This window comes from Marmota monax, unplaced genomic scaffold (assembly GCF_021218885.2).
Source record: "Marmota monax isolate L192 unplaced genomic scaffold, Marmota_monax_Labrador192_F-V1.1 WCK01_AAM20220418_F8-fsc00004, whole genome shotgun sequence".
NCBI lineage: Eukaryota > Metazoa > Chordata > Mammalia > Rodentia > Sciuridae > Marmota > Marmota monax.
In genome coordinates, this window is record NW_026692881.1 from 14,969,169 (window position 1) to 14,982,369 (window position 13,201).

General features: G+C 37.2%; 1 protein-coding gene across 1 annotated transcript in view; it reads right to left on the bottom strand.

The window, feature by feature from the left end:
* The window catches only part of Hpse2 (heparanase 2 (inactive)), a 690,427-nt gene that overhangs the window by 149,912 nt on the left and 527,314 nt on the right, over positions 1–13,201 (bottom strand). The window contains exon 7 of the mRNA XM_046450534.2: positions 11,048–11,141. Within this exon, the coding sequence (XP_046306490.1) occupies positions 11,048–11,141 (94 nt within the window). The remainder of the gene's footprint in view (positions 1–11,047; positions 11,142–13,201) is intronic.

A 13,201-nucleotide genomic window follows, 5' to 3' on the forward strand; every position in this document is an offset into this window, starting at 1 on the left:
AGAGCAACAGCTCTTTACATAACCAGAGTGGTCCTTGATGTAGCTGGTTACAAAGAGCTGGATAGCTTCAGGAAGCTTCTTAAACCTTACCCACACAGCTGTTTCTTGCCTCTGGCAGTCTTGTTCCCTTATCATATTTAAAAATGGTCCGGGAAAAACATTTATTACTGTTTCTATGTTGTTTCTTTCCAGCCTTCTTGTGTAGGTTTTGACTCTGTGCTTACCTACAATCTTAGACCAGGAGGGGCTCATATTCATCTGTCCTTTCCTTCCTCACTGTTCCTTCCTGTGATTTGCAGCTTATCATTTATTCCTTGGTGTTCCTGCCTGTACTTTTTCTCCTCCAGCCTTTCTTCCATACTGATGCCATTAAGCTAACAGAAATCCCTCCCCAGTTTAAGAACATTAACAGTACTCAATTCTTTCTGCCCACTGAAAGATCTGGTGGATCAATTGGCAGATGTGCTACAAGTAGTTTGTTTCTGGTCTTACTGAAAGCCATGTTCAGTGACCCGCATGTTAAGATGCCAACTGCTTAATTTAACTTGGTATCTAAGACCCTTCAGAACTACCTCTTAGCTACCTCTTCTCCCATCCCTTCCCACATGGCCTATGGTTCACTACACAGAGTAAACTTACCACCTTTCAACTCTGCAATGTTATTTTAAGTCTTTACTGGTTATGTTCTCCCTTCCCCTCCTCTCACCAACACTATCTGATATTTTTTTTTCAACTTTTTTAAAAAAGTTATTTCCTCTGTGAAACATTCCTCAAACCTTCAGGAAATTATTTATTCTTTTCTCTGGGTTCCAAAATTCTTTGAACTTATATCTGATCTTGACCTTATCAGACTTAATTGTAATTTTCTATTTTTTTAAAAATTTTGTCACATCTAATGGACATTTTGGATTACTTTGCTTATTAAATATTTGTTAAATAAATGAGAACATACAAGAGGCAGCATTTTATTGCTGAAAAAGCTAAGTTTCAGAAAAGGTAACTAACAACCTCTATAACAAAAAGAAACACCAAATGCTCACAGTTCCAGTTCAGGGTTCTGATACTTTCTAATTGAATTTTCCTGTTTTAGAAGACCCACAAGCGTCTGGCTCACTGAATTGCCTTCATATTTAACATGTCCTTCTTCGGTTAGACAGCCAGGCTATTCTGAGCACAGTCATTCCAATATCTCATCACATTTCACTTGATTTATTTCTTCTGTCTAATGTACTTTCTGTCAGTTTCATTAATTTTTTTCTGTGTAATTTCTTTTTATCATCTTTGTGTTCTGCTGTGCCATATTTGTCCATTTTCTTTTGGTATCAGATCAATTTTTAATTTGTGGCTTCTGTTTCTACGACACTTTTAAGATTTAAAACTGTACTCTCTGCTCTTGTTATCTCAAACCACAGAAAAGCAATTGAATGTAATTGCAACAAAAAATAAAATTAAAATAAGAACATACATAAACAAGATAAAGTCGCTAGGGAGGTAAGGAAATTATGAACAGATGCAAGAAAAGAAGAAGAAAGTTTCAGAGGCCCAAAGCAATGACTGCGCTCAAAGGGATAAGTGCTAGTGGAAAGAGACTGGAAAGCAGCTATTTGCATTTAAATCATTCTTCCTCCCTCTCCCTTTTCTTTTTGGTGACTAGTCAATTCCTCAGGTTTACTGCACACTTAGCCCACTTATAAGTCACAGTGTCCACCAGCCTCAGTGGTAATCTTGCTCTTGCTCAGGACAAACTCTAGAATCCTCCCACTTCCAGGTTGCCTCTCCCTTCTGAAGAAGCATTTTCCCTCAAGTAGCTATTGGTTCCCAGGGCCATTGCTTTAAGTAGCACATTCCTTCTCATTGTCCTTCCCTTGCAATATAGCAGGACCTTGTGACATACTGACCAAGAGCCTGTGTTCCTATAACATGGATGGAGTCCAATGGATGAGAGTCGTACTTTGAGAAGCCTTGTCCTCTTCCACCTTTACTTGCCTAATATCTTGATACCCAATTTTCCTTCAATCCTCACCTCTAGAGCAGTCATCTCAGATTATCAACTGACTGTGGGGTCAAATTGATGTTCTCTCATCAAGAAAATTCAGCATTCTTCTTTTTGGGGGGTGGGAGGATACTGGGAATTGAATTCAGGGGCTCTCGACCACTGAGCCACATCCTCAGCCCTATTTTGTATTTTATTTAGAGACAGGGTCTCACTGAGTTGCTTAGCACCTCACTTTTGCTGAGGCTGGCTTTGAACTCACAATCCTCCTGCCTGCCTCAGCCTCCCGAGCTGCTGGGATTACAGGAGAGCACCACCACGCATGGCTAGTATTCTTCTTTGAAAGCTTTTCTAATCCTGAGTGGTTAGAAAAATAAACATTACATGAGTTATAAAAGAAATGGTTAATAAGGGTTGGAGACATAGAAAAGTGTAAGGGATGAGGATAGGTTCTGGGGTTAAATGGGCCTTGGTTTGGATTCTAATTTTACTACTTAGTAAGCTCTGCAACCTTGTGTAAATTATTGGTTTTGAATTAATAACATCTATGCACTCAATAAAAAACACCCCCCCTCAAATAATAGGTCTACTATGTTTTTGTATGTTGATGATACATTTTTCCATTTTAATGCTATTGAAATCAGAATGGTTTTTGTCATCACTATCAATCAAAACTTGCTTGCTGTTTCTTCCTAGCTGTTATTCAATTGATGGTGCAATCCATATTTTTTTTTGTGGATTAAGAATCAAGGGAAGACTGGGGCAGAGCACTTGCCTACCATGTGTGAGACACTGGGTTCGATCCTCAGCACTGCATTAAAAAGTAAACAAAATAAAGGCATGCTGTCCATCTATAACTACCAAAAGAATTTTTAAAAAAAGAATCAAGAGAATATTTATTTCCAAGAATTAAGGACATCAGAGTTCATGATTAAAACTCTGGATCTCTTGTGATAAACATACTTTTAGGGTAGATCCCCTGTAATATCAGTGTCTTTTTTTTTTTTTTAAGAAAGAGAGAGAGAGAGAGAGAGAGAGAGAGAGAGAGAGAGAGAGAGAGAGAAAATTTTTTAATATTTATTTTTAGTTTCTGGTGGACACAACATCTTTATTTTATTTTTATGTGGTGCTAAGGATCGAACCCAGCGCCCCGCGCATGCCAGGCTAGTGCGCTACAGCTTGAGCCACATCCCCAGCCCCAATATCAGTGTCTTAATATGAAAATAAAGAGCCAGACTTTCCTTTAGGTCGGCTTAAAGTTTTACCTCCCACTCCCACAGGCTTTTATCAATATCCTGGGAAGGTCTCTATTAATGTACCATATAATTAGATACCTTTAAAATTTGAAAATTTGCTTCATCTTCTTTTTCTTATAGAGGTCCCTATTGTATAAGCCTCATGCTCTATAAAATTTAGAATCACTCATGGATGTCATCCCCATGTATTAATGTGATACAGTGTGTATTTGGAGTCCTCTGCCTACTCTGAGTACTTCCTTGGCTTGTGTTCTTCTTCCCCTCCATTGAAATCTGCTCTTGGGAAAGGATCCTCTATTGACATTAATAACTTAGTGTGAATTTCAGCCAGTGTCCTAAACCTCTGTTTATAGTTTAGAGCATTTTCCTAATGTAGAGAATGTTTTTTTTTACAGTGAAATATCTGGCATTTACAAACAGACTGAATTGTTATTTGGGGCCATGAAGAGACCTTTCCTTTCCCCTAAACACAAACATAGAAGACATTCTCCTACCATGCTTGTGTAGAAGTAGCCTACAGGGCTATTTAACACTATAGTATAAAGTTAGGAACATCGTGAGGTTCTTCTTCAGAAAGAACACCAGAGAGCCCATACAATGTGAATGAGACATGGCTTCTTTACTACTTCTACTGTTTTATTCTGCCAATTCACTGCCCCTTCATTTGTGCCCTCTCCCTCTAGCATGTCAATTGATAGGGGATATGATAGGCACTGACACATCAAAATTAGCATTCAACAGAATTGAATGAGTGAGTGAATAAATGAATAAGTCAAACACTGAATTTTTGGTGATACTACTGTTCTTACCCTAATAATGTGCTTTCATTTTCCAGTTTTCTTCAATTAGAGAAGATTGATGTTATCATAGTCCTCAGTTGCTCTTTAATTGCCCCCCTAGTTATTCTATGATCTTCAAGAATAACAGTTATTTATCCCTGCCTTTTGATAAGCTAAGAGGCTCAAATACAAGGGTAAACTGAAAGTTTGAATGAGGAAAAAGGTTTCTTTTTTAATGTATTAGTTACTTTAAAAGAATTGCATATCTTTCTGCCTACTTCCATGGTCCTGCAACTAACATATTGGAAGAAGCAGCATAATATTACTGCATTTATGGAGACTTCAAAAGAGTTGACTTTCATTAACATCATAAGTGACCAGAAGCAATGATGATGTTAACAAAACAATAATGGTCAGATTATGAATCACATAAATCATCCCCCTTCCCAATGCACATCCACATCAGTGATCCTCTGATCACACCCTAAGAACTGTGAAAATGAGAAGGCATCTATCCTTTAGGTGTTAACCCATGTGTCACTTCCCTTGGGAGGGCTTCCCTGACTTCACAAAGTAAGATGGACACTTCCTGCCATGGGCTCTCATAGCACCCTATGATAGGAGTCATCACATTTTATTATCATTGCTTGTTTCATTAACTATTTTTCCCACTAGATCATAAAGTCTATGAGGATAAGCATCACATCAGTCTTGCTCACCATTTTATTCCCAGGGGCCAAGGAAATTCTAACAACATTATGAACAGTTGATAAATGAAGGGAAGAAAGGAAGAAGAAAAAGAGGAAGGAAAGAACTTTTCAAATATCCAGGAAGCCAACTCCAGTTTATTAAGTATTCAAAATGCAATCACATGGACAGGACTTTTGGAAATACTTCCCTTGTGACTGGGATTTCACCAACTCTTTTCTCTGCTTATTGAATTGCTGAAAATAATATCAAAAAGTGTTACTTCCTCTTCTGATTCCTCTAGGAGATGAAGACACAAATCATAGAGTCCAAATGACTTAAGCCAAAGTGGTTCTTCTTGGTTCTTACATCATTATTTTGGAGTCTGCCCAGCTTTCCACACTGTACCATCTGCACTGTGTCCTAAATATCTCACTTTCCCACCTGACTCTTCCCTTCATTGTTAGATGCTCACTGCCTTTCTTTGACTCATATCCCCATGTCCAGATGATTATCCTTAGTCTAACGGAAGGGAGACATCCAAGGAGTGGGTTGTCCAAACATTGTCCAAACATGTCTCTGTTTGGCTTCCAAAAGTATCATGCAGATTTTCATATAACCAGATAATTTGTTCACTGCTCAGAACACTGAGAATTCTTCTCTAAGTGGCAGTCCAAATTTGGAAACCACAGCTGTTTTTAGCAATTGAGTCATTGTGTTTCAGGTGCCAAAAATATCACCTATCATATTCTCCAGGGTTCAAGTAGGAGGGAAGAGAGAAAAAAAGAACAAGTAAAGGATAAAGGTACCATGAAGCTTCTTTAGTCACAGAAATTATTATTTAAAATAACTATTAGAACTGTAAGAATATCTATAACAGTTATGAGAACTAGCATTCAACAGGAATTAACAGAACAGCTTCCTGTGACCTTCTTAATCTCCCTAAGAGGGAGGGAACACAAGATTCTTAGCCTCTTAATCTTACAGAGAAAGAAAACAGACAAAAAACCCCAAACAAACAAACAGGGAGATCAAGTAACTAGCCCAAGACCACACAGCTAAGTCTGTGTTCTAGCTCAGGTCATCAGACTTGAAATTCTGTTCTCTACCTCCCATTTAAACAGCTTCAGCACAGATTTATCAAACTGCTTCCTCCTCAATGGCCCGGTGGGTGGGGCCGGGATGGTCATTAAGACTTCTCTTAACTTCTATTAATAGAGAAAAAACAATGATTCCACTTCTAGTTTTTGGGTGGGGGTTTCAGGTATACAGACATTAAAAACTTACTTGGCCTATCTCTGAGCTGGTTTGTGAGTTTTCAAGAAAAACATTGAGCCAGTCTGCCCAAGTTTTCACTTTGGGCTCCCATTCTCCAGACCTCCTCCCCAACTTCCCTACCCCAAGGATGTCAGAAACAATCAACATAATTTTTCATCAGTTATAGCTTGGTGACCCTGCTTTGGTCCCAGCTATTATCTCCTGAGGACAGGCACATTATGGAATGTGAGAGTGAGACTCTCATCCTGGAGGTTCTGACAACTGAGTCCAGGCTGCTGTGGCCAGTGGGAGGGTACCTAAGGAGTCAAATCTCAGAGAATCTGTGACCCAGCAGCACTTCCCACAGATACCCATTTAAGGTAATATCTGGCAAAAGCTTTGAAAAAGAGAATTGAGAAATTAAAACGCGACAGGGGAATGATTTAAAGCTTGCAAATGAAACAGGGAGGATGGGACTGTGGCAGAAAGTATTTTGCAAAAATTACTGCAAAAATATTTCTGGTCCTATATGCTTTTCAAGAATCTTGTCACTTGCTCATCAAGAGGAATTTATTTATTTTCTTGTCTGAACTTTGTGGATCTTGGCAACTCCTTCAAGGATGTGACTGAAGTGATGTCCTGTGACCTCTGAGGTTGAGTTAGAAAAGGTCATAGAGTTACCACCTGGCTCTCTCTCTCTCTCTCTCTCTCTCTCTCTCTCTCTCTCTCTCTGAAATATATTCAATTTATTTCCCTAAAACCCTTGAATCTCCATTCTGTTGTTGGGATAATGTAAATTTTTTTTTTAAATTTTTTATTGTTGGTTGTTCAAAACATTACATAGTTCTTGATATATCATATTTCACACTTTGATTCAAGTGGGTTATGAACTCCCATTTTTACCCCGTATACAGATTGCAGAATCACATCAGTTACACATCCATTGATTTACATATTGCCATACTAGTGTCTGTTGTATTCTGCTGCCTTTCCTATCCTCTACTATCCGATAATGTAAAATTTTATCTTTACATTTTATATACATTTTCAAGGCAAAACTTACTTACATAGCATGTAATACGAGTTAATATTTATTTTAGTTATATATGTGTGTGTGTGTGTGTGTGTGTATAAACAAACAGGGAGATCAAGTAACTAGATCAATCAATCAATGAAAGGAAATACACACACACACACATATTTCCATTTATTTATTTATTTATTTTTGGCCCTCTCTCTTGAACATCTGAATTTAGAACCTTGGGAGGAAGACTAAGCTACATAGAGAATTCAAATGCAAGTTCTCTGGCTATCAGCCTTAGCTGAGGTACTAGCTGTTAGCTGGCATTACCTGCTAGATGAGTGGCCTGGCTGAGCTTTCTGGCCATTCTGATACAACCTTTGCCTCACCCCAGTCTTCAAGTCTTCCAGCTGAGGCTTCAGACATTGTGGAGTAGAGACAAACCATTCCTGTGCTGGGAATTCCTGGCCCATATAACCCATTGGCATAATAAATGGTTTATGCCACTAAGTTTTTAGTTAATTTGTTGCAAGCAAGAAATAACGAGAACAGGAACCTTGGCTTGAGGGGATCTCTGGGCATGTTCCTTTTGCCTTCTGCTAAGCCCTCCTCTTCCAGGTGTCTTCTATAGGTCATATCTTTCAGGGGCTCCATTTTTTTTTTAAATTTTTTATTTGTTTTAATTAGTTACTTGCAATGGCACTGGGCTTTCCCACTTCAAGTTCATCAGACATGTTTTTAAAGGTCTGAATCTCAATTGTGCAGGATTTAGCCTTTTTTCTTTGGTCTTGAGGGTTCTCAGCCTCTAGATAAAGCAAGCCCTAGATAAATCAGGAGGTAAGCTTAGTCACAATTTCGGGGTTTGAATGTTCTGTAACCATTAAGGAATATGCAGTGGTGAAGGGTGATGGAAAGTGGGGAGAAAGAGAAGAACCTAACTCCCAGCACCTCTGACTTACTTAGGACCTAAAGCCATACTTACCTAATAACACGAGCACAGTAAAACCTTCACTCTAGCACTGTGATATCACTTCTTAATCACAACTCTTTGACTCAGAATTTTAAAAGCCAAGATAAAGGGAATTGACTATCTTGTATATTTTTATACTCTAAACACTTAGAATAGTGCCTGAAACATGGTACATACCCAATAAATATTTGTTGAATTTAAAAAAGGACAAATTAATGAACAAATGAAAGAAAATCTTTCCCTCCTTCTAGAGAGCAATATACAATATTAGATTAGCACAGTGAGATTAGGAAGCTGCTGTATTCAATAAGTTGGCATTCAGTTACAGTAGGTAATATGTTTCATGTTGCTCAAAGTAAATATTAAAACTTAAAACTGAGTTCTTTGAGGGCAGAGGCCACATTTTATTCAATTCTGTATCCCTAGCATCTGCCACTTTGCCTGGCACTTGCTAAGTGTTTAGTACATATTTTCACTAATTGAATGTCAAACAGAGACTGGTAGAAATATTTTAAATCATTTACTTCCTCTTGCCTAGTAAATGGCAGGAGGCAGTGACAAAAAAGGATGCTGGCCAATGTACCTGGTCCCAGGAGGAGTTAGATTAGAAATCAGAAGTCCTGGGGTTCTCAGCCTCTAAAATCTCATGAGAACAAGAAGACTCAAGAGACTGTAATCTAAGTGTGATATTTATTGGTGTGAATAGGAAAACAAGGTACAGACTTCCACTTTAGCTTTCAAAGGTGATTGTCTATGATTGCTTCAAATAGGATTTTCTTTCAGAGCTAATTTTAGACATGAGCTATTAATTTATTTATCCATTTATTTATTCATTCATTCCATCTTTACTGAGTTCTACCTGTTGAGATTTGTTTTATTTGCTCAAAAGACAGTGGAGCATTCATAGAATCTCCATTTCCTAAAAAATAAACTGACTGAGCAACAAAACGATATGCTATCTTATAGAGACTTGTGGAAATTATATTGTAAAATCCTCACAAGTCAGAATTAACTAATCCAATGTATCTCAAAATGTGACCCTAGAACAATATGCATGTAGAATTACTAGACCATTATTAAAGACAGATCTCTGTGATCTCTATTTTTAGTATAGATGAGATATAGAGATCTCACATACAAATTCCTGAGAAGAAAATAACATAGTAAACCTATTCTTCCCTTGCTAACCTCACAATTTAGAAACAAACTATTAAAATATGTATTATTAAAATAGAGAACTTTTAAAAACAATTTATAATTGCATTTAATTTTTAAAGAAGTATTAATTGGAGGGGTGCAAAAAACTTTAATTTTTTTTAACTTTGAAATATTTCCCATGTGGACAATTTATTTCTTAATTTTATTTTTGTTTCAATTAACTTTTTTTTTTTAATTTTTTATTGTTGGCTGTTCAAAACATTACATAGTTCTTGATATATCATATTTCACACTTTGATTCAAGTGGGTTATGAGCTCCCATTTTTACCCCATATACAGATTGCAGAATCACATCAGTTACACATCCATTGATTTACATATTGCCATACTAGTGTCTGTTGTGTTCTGCTGCCTTTCCTATCCTCTACTATCCCCCCTCCCCTCCCCTCCCCTCCCCTCCCCTCTTCTCTCTCTGCCCCCTCTACTGACATTCATTTGTCCCCCTTGTATTATTTTTCCCTTTCCCCTCACTTCCTCTTGTATGTACTTTTGTATAACTCTGAGGGTCTCCTTCCATTTCCATGCAATTTCCCTTCTCTCTCCCTTTCCCTCCCACCTCTCATCCCTGTTTAATGTTAATCTTCTTCTCATGCTCTTCGACCCTACTCTGTTCTTAGTTACTCTCCTTATATCAAAGAAGACATTTGGCATTTGTTTTTTAGGGATTGGCTAGCTTCACTTAGCATAATCTGCTCTAATGCCATCCATTTCCCTGTAAATTCTATGATTTTGTCATTTTTTAATGCAGAGTAATACTCCATTGTGTATAAATGCCACATTTTTTTTATCCATTCATCTATTGAAGGGCATCTAGGTTGGTTCCACAGTCTTGCTATTGTGAATTGTGCTGCTATGAACTCAATTAACTTTTAATAATTGTACATATTTACTGTGTGCTGTGTGATATTTCAGTACATGTATAAAACCTGTACTGATCAAATTAGAGTAATTAACATTTCTATTTTTTTAATCATTGTTTTATGTTTGGAGCTTTCAAGATCCTGTCTTCATAAAACATATAACAGATTGTTGTGTACTATGCTCACCCCACTGTACTGTAGAACACTAGAACTTATTCTTCTTATTTAACTGTGTTTTGGTACCTGTTATGCAGCTTCCCCTATCCCCCTTCTTCTCCACTTTTCCTAACCTCTAGTAGTTATCATTCTATACTTTTCTAGTTGAAGATAAACTTTTTAACTTTTATAAATAAGAGGGAACATGCAGCCCTTGTCTCTCTGGGTCTGGCATATTTCACTTAATGTCCTTTAGTTCCATCCACTTTGCCATACATGACAGGATTTCATTATTTTTTTATGGCTAAATGATATTCTGTTGTGTATGGAATGCTACAAAATTTCTCTATCTATTTATCTGTTGGTGGATAAATGGACACTAGGTTGATTTCCTATTTTGGCTACTGTCAATAGTGCTATAATAAATAGGAAGTGCAGGTAATTTTTTGATATGCTGATCTCATTTCCTTTGGATATATACCCAGAATTGGGCTAGCTGGATCATAAGGTAGCTGTATTTCTAGTTTTTGAGGAACCTCACATTCATGTTCAAAATGTCTATACTAATTTTCATTCCCACTAGCAATGTGTAAAAATTTCCTTTTCTCCATATCCTTACCAACATTTGTTAAAAGAAAGAAGTTTCGAAACCTTGATGTAGCATGTACAAACCCTTCTGAATTTGAAAAACAATAAACAGTAATCATCAACTGTGAGAGGGAGCTCTTGCCCCTAGATTGTACTGTTTTCTATACTGGTTCCCAAAGTGCTGAAATACAGCTCAGACCCTGTTATCTTTTCCTTGCTTTATCCCCAAACTCACTCTTCTTCCCAGGATACTTTTACTCACTTTCTGAATTTTCCTAATCTGGTCAGAGAGTGTGTCTAACAGGCGAGTTTTCAGGAAGTCCATCACCTTGACCACCCGGCCATCAATGTAGCAACTGGAATAAAAATAAAATAAGAATCAGATAAAATCTTGAGCGGGGGGTTATAAGTATACTTCTCTAGTCAGAAGTCTCTGTTGCTGAGGATGCTGAGGAAACAGCCCAGGCATCTACCTGGCTCTTATCCTAAAAGGTTTTGATCCGGAGTGCTTTTCAAACCAATCATAGGCTTTTTATCTTCTCTATTTCCATTTTCATTTGTAGGCTATACTGTGATATTTTCCCCAACCTTTGTCATGTGAAAGTCCCTTGCTGGCTCTGTGAGAACTGACAGGAATTCCATAATACAACTTGGATACATGAAAAAGCTGCATTTTTTCCTTTGGGAAAGTGACTTTCTACTCATCTCTTTGCCCATCCCTATCCCTACCTTAAAGTGATAAAATATGTGAAGACTTTCCAAGGAATACTCACACATACTGATAGGTTTTCAAACCTTTAAATAAAATAAACACCAAAGTAGCAATCTGACTCAGTGCAGCAAGGAGCGTCTCAAACATCTCCAGCTTGTTTCCCTGGCAAAATACCTTAGTCAACCTTCTCCCACTACCTCTGGGATGAATGAATGAGTGAATAAATGAACAAGTATACAAATAAATAATATAAATTAAAGCCAAGAGCCCCCTTCTAAAATAGTAAACAGTTGGTACCCATTGGGTTTTTATTAGCTAAAGTGAAACATCAAATGCTGACATGATATTGTGAACAGTTGACCAAAACAGGACTATGCAGTTTTATGGGGGCCTCCTTTGTGAGTCTCTTTTTCTGAAAACTAAACTGAGATTGGCCCAGGATATGGTGACCTTCATTACCTCAAACCTTCCCTCATCCTCATCTTTGCAAAATTGAATTGAACTGAATTGAGTCAGTTTCTAAACACTTATGATTCCTGGGTGCCTTTTATGACCCACTAAGATCTCCTTGGTTGATGACTAGTGATAGATTCTTTTTCACCTTTAATAGGAGATCCACTCATCAGTACATATTATAGAACTATGTGAAAATTGTTTTTAATGTTAAATTCCCAAACAACATGTGGTATATTGGAATGGTTAGATTTTTAAACCTTTTTTTTTTTTTTTTTTGCTAAAATAGGTGTTTGAGTAAGTCCCACTTACTGAGATCCCCTAGGCCTCCTTTACCACTTCAAGACATTTCCACAGTATTCAATGTTTAAATCATTGGTAAGAAGACTTTACACAGTTACATAGTCTCTATGGGCCTCAGTTTTCTTCTTTTCTTCCTTAGCTTCTTCCTGTGTGTGTGTGTGTGTATGTGTGTGTGTCTGTGTGTGTGTGTGGTGTTGGGGACTAAACCCAGAGCCTCACACATGTTAGGCAAACATTCTAACACTGAGCTACATCTGCAGCCCTTTTACATTTTTATTTTGAGATGGGGGTCTCACTAAGTTGTCATTCTTCTGCCTTAACCTCCCATAGATGAGATTATAGGTGTGCCGAATCATGCCCAACTCAGTTTTCTTATTTTTTAAAAAGGGTTAACACATCTATTTCTCTGGATCAATTGCAAATTAAGGATATAACAAGACTAAAATACCTGGCATACAATAGATACCCAAATGCTTTTAGTTCTTTTCTACTTTTTCTAGTTTTCAGCTCACAAATATGGGGTTATAAGGAATAGAGAACTGATTAATGAGATTATGTGTAAGTATAGAGTTTTAAAAAAGTGGAAATGCTGTCCTAAAGGGTACATATTTCTAAACTTTTTAATGGTTACTTAGGGACTAAAACAAACAATGATATGGTATTCCACCTCATCCATGGTAAGCTAAGATTCAGATTCAACACACATTTATTATATGCAACGCACAGTGCCAGGCATGGCCATTTCCTTAAGATCTCTTACAACCTCTTCCTGTTAGTCTTCAATATTAGCACATTTGATTTTTTTTTAAAGTTGAGATAGATGGTGTATTACATAAAAGCTAGGCATATTGTGACAGTGTAAATTAATAATAGTTTCTGCAATACTAATTTAACACATGGTTGAAGACATGAATATTTGTTATCTATCATACAGTGAGTAGGCATATG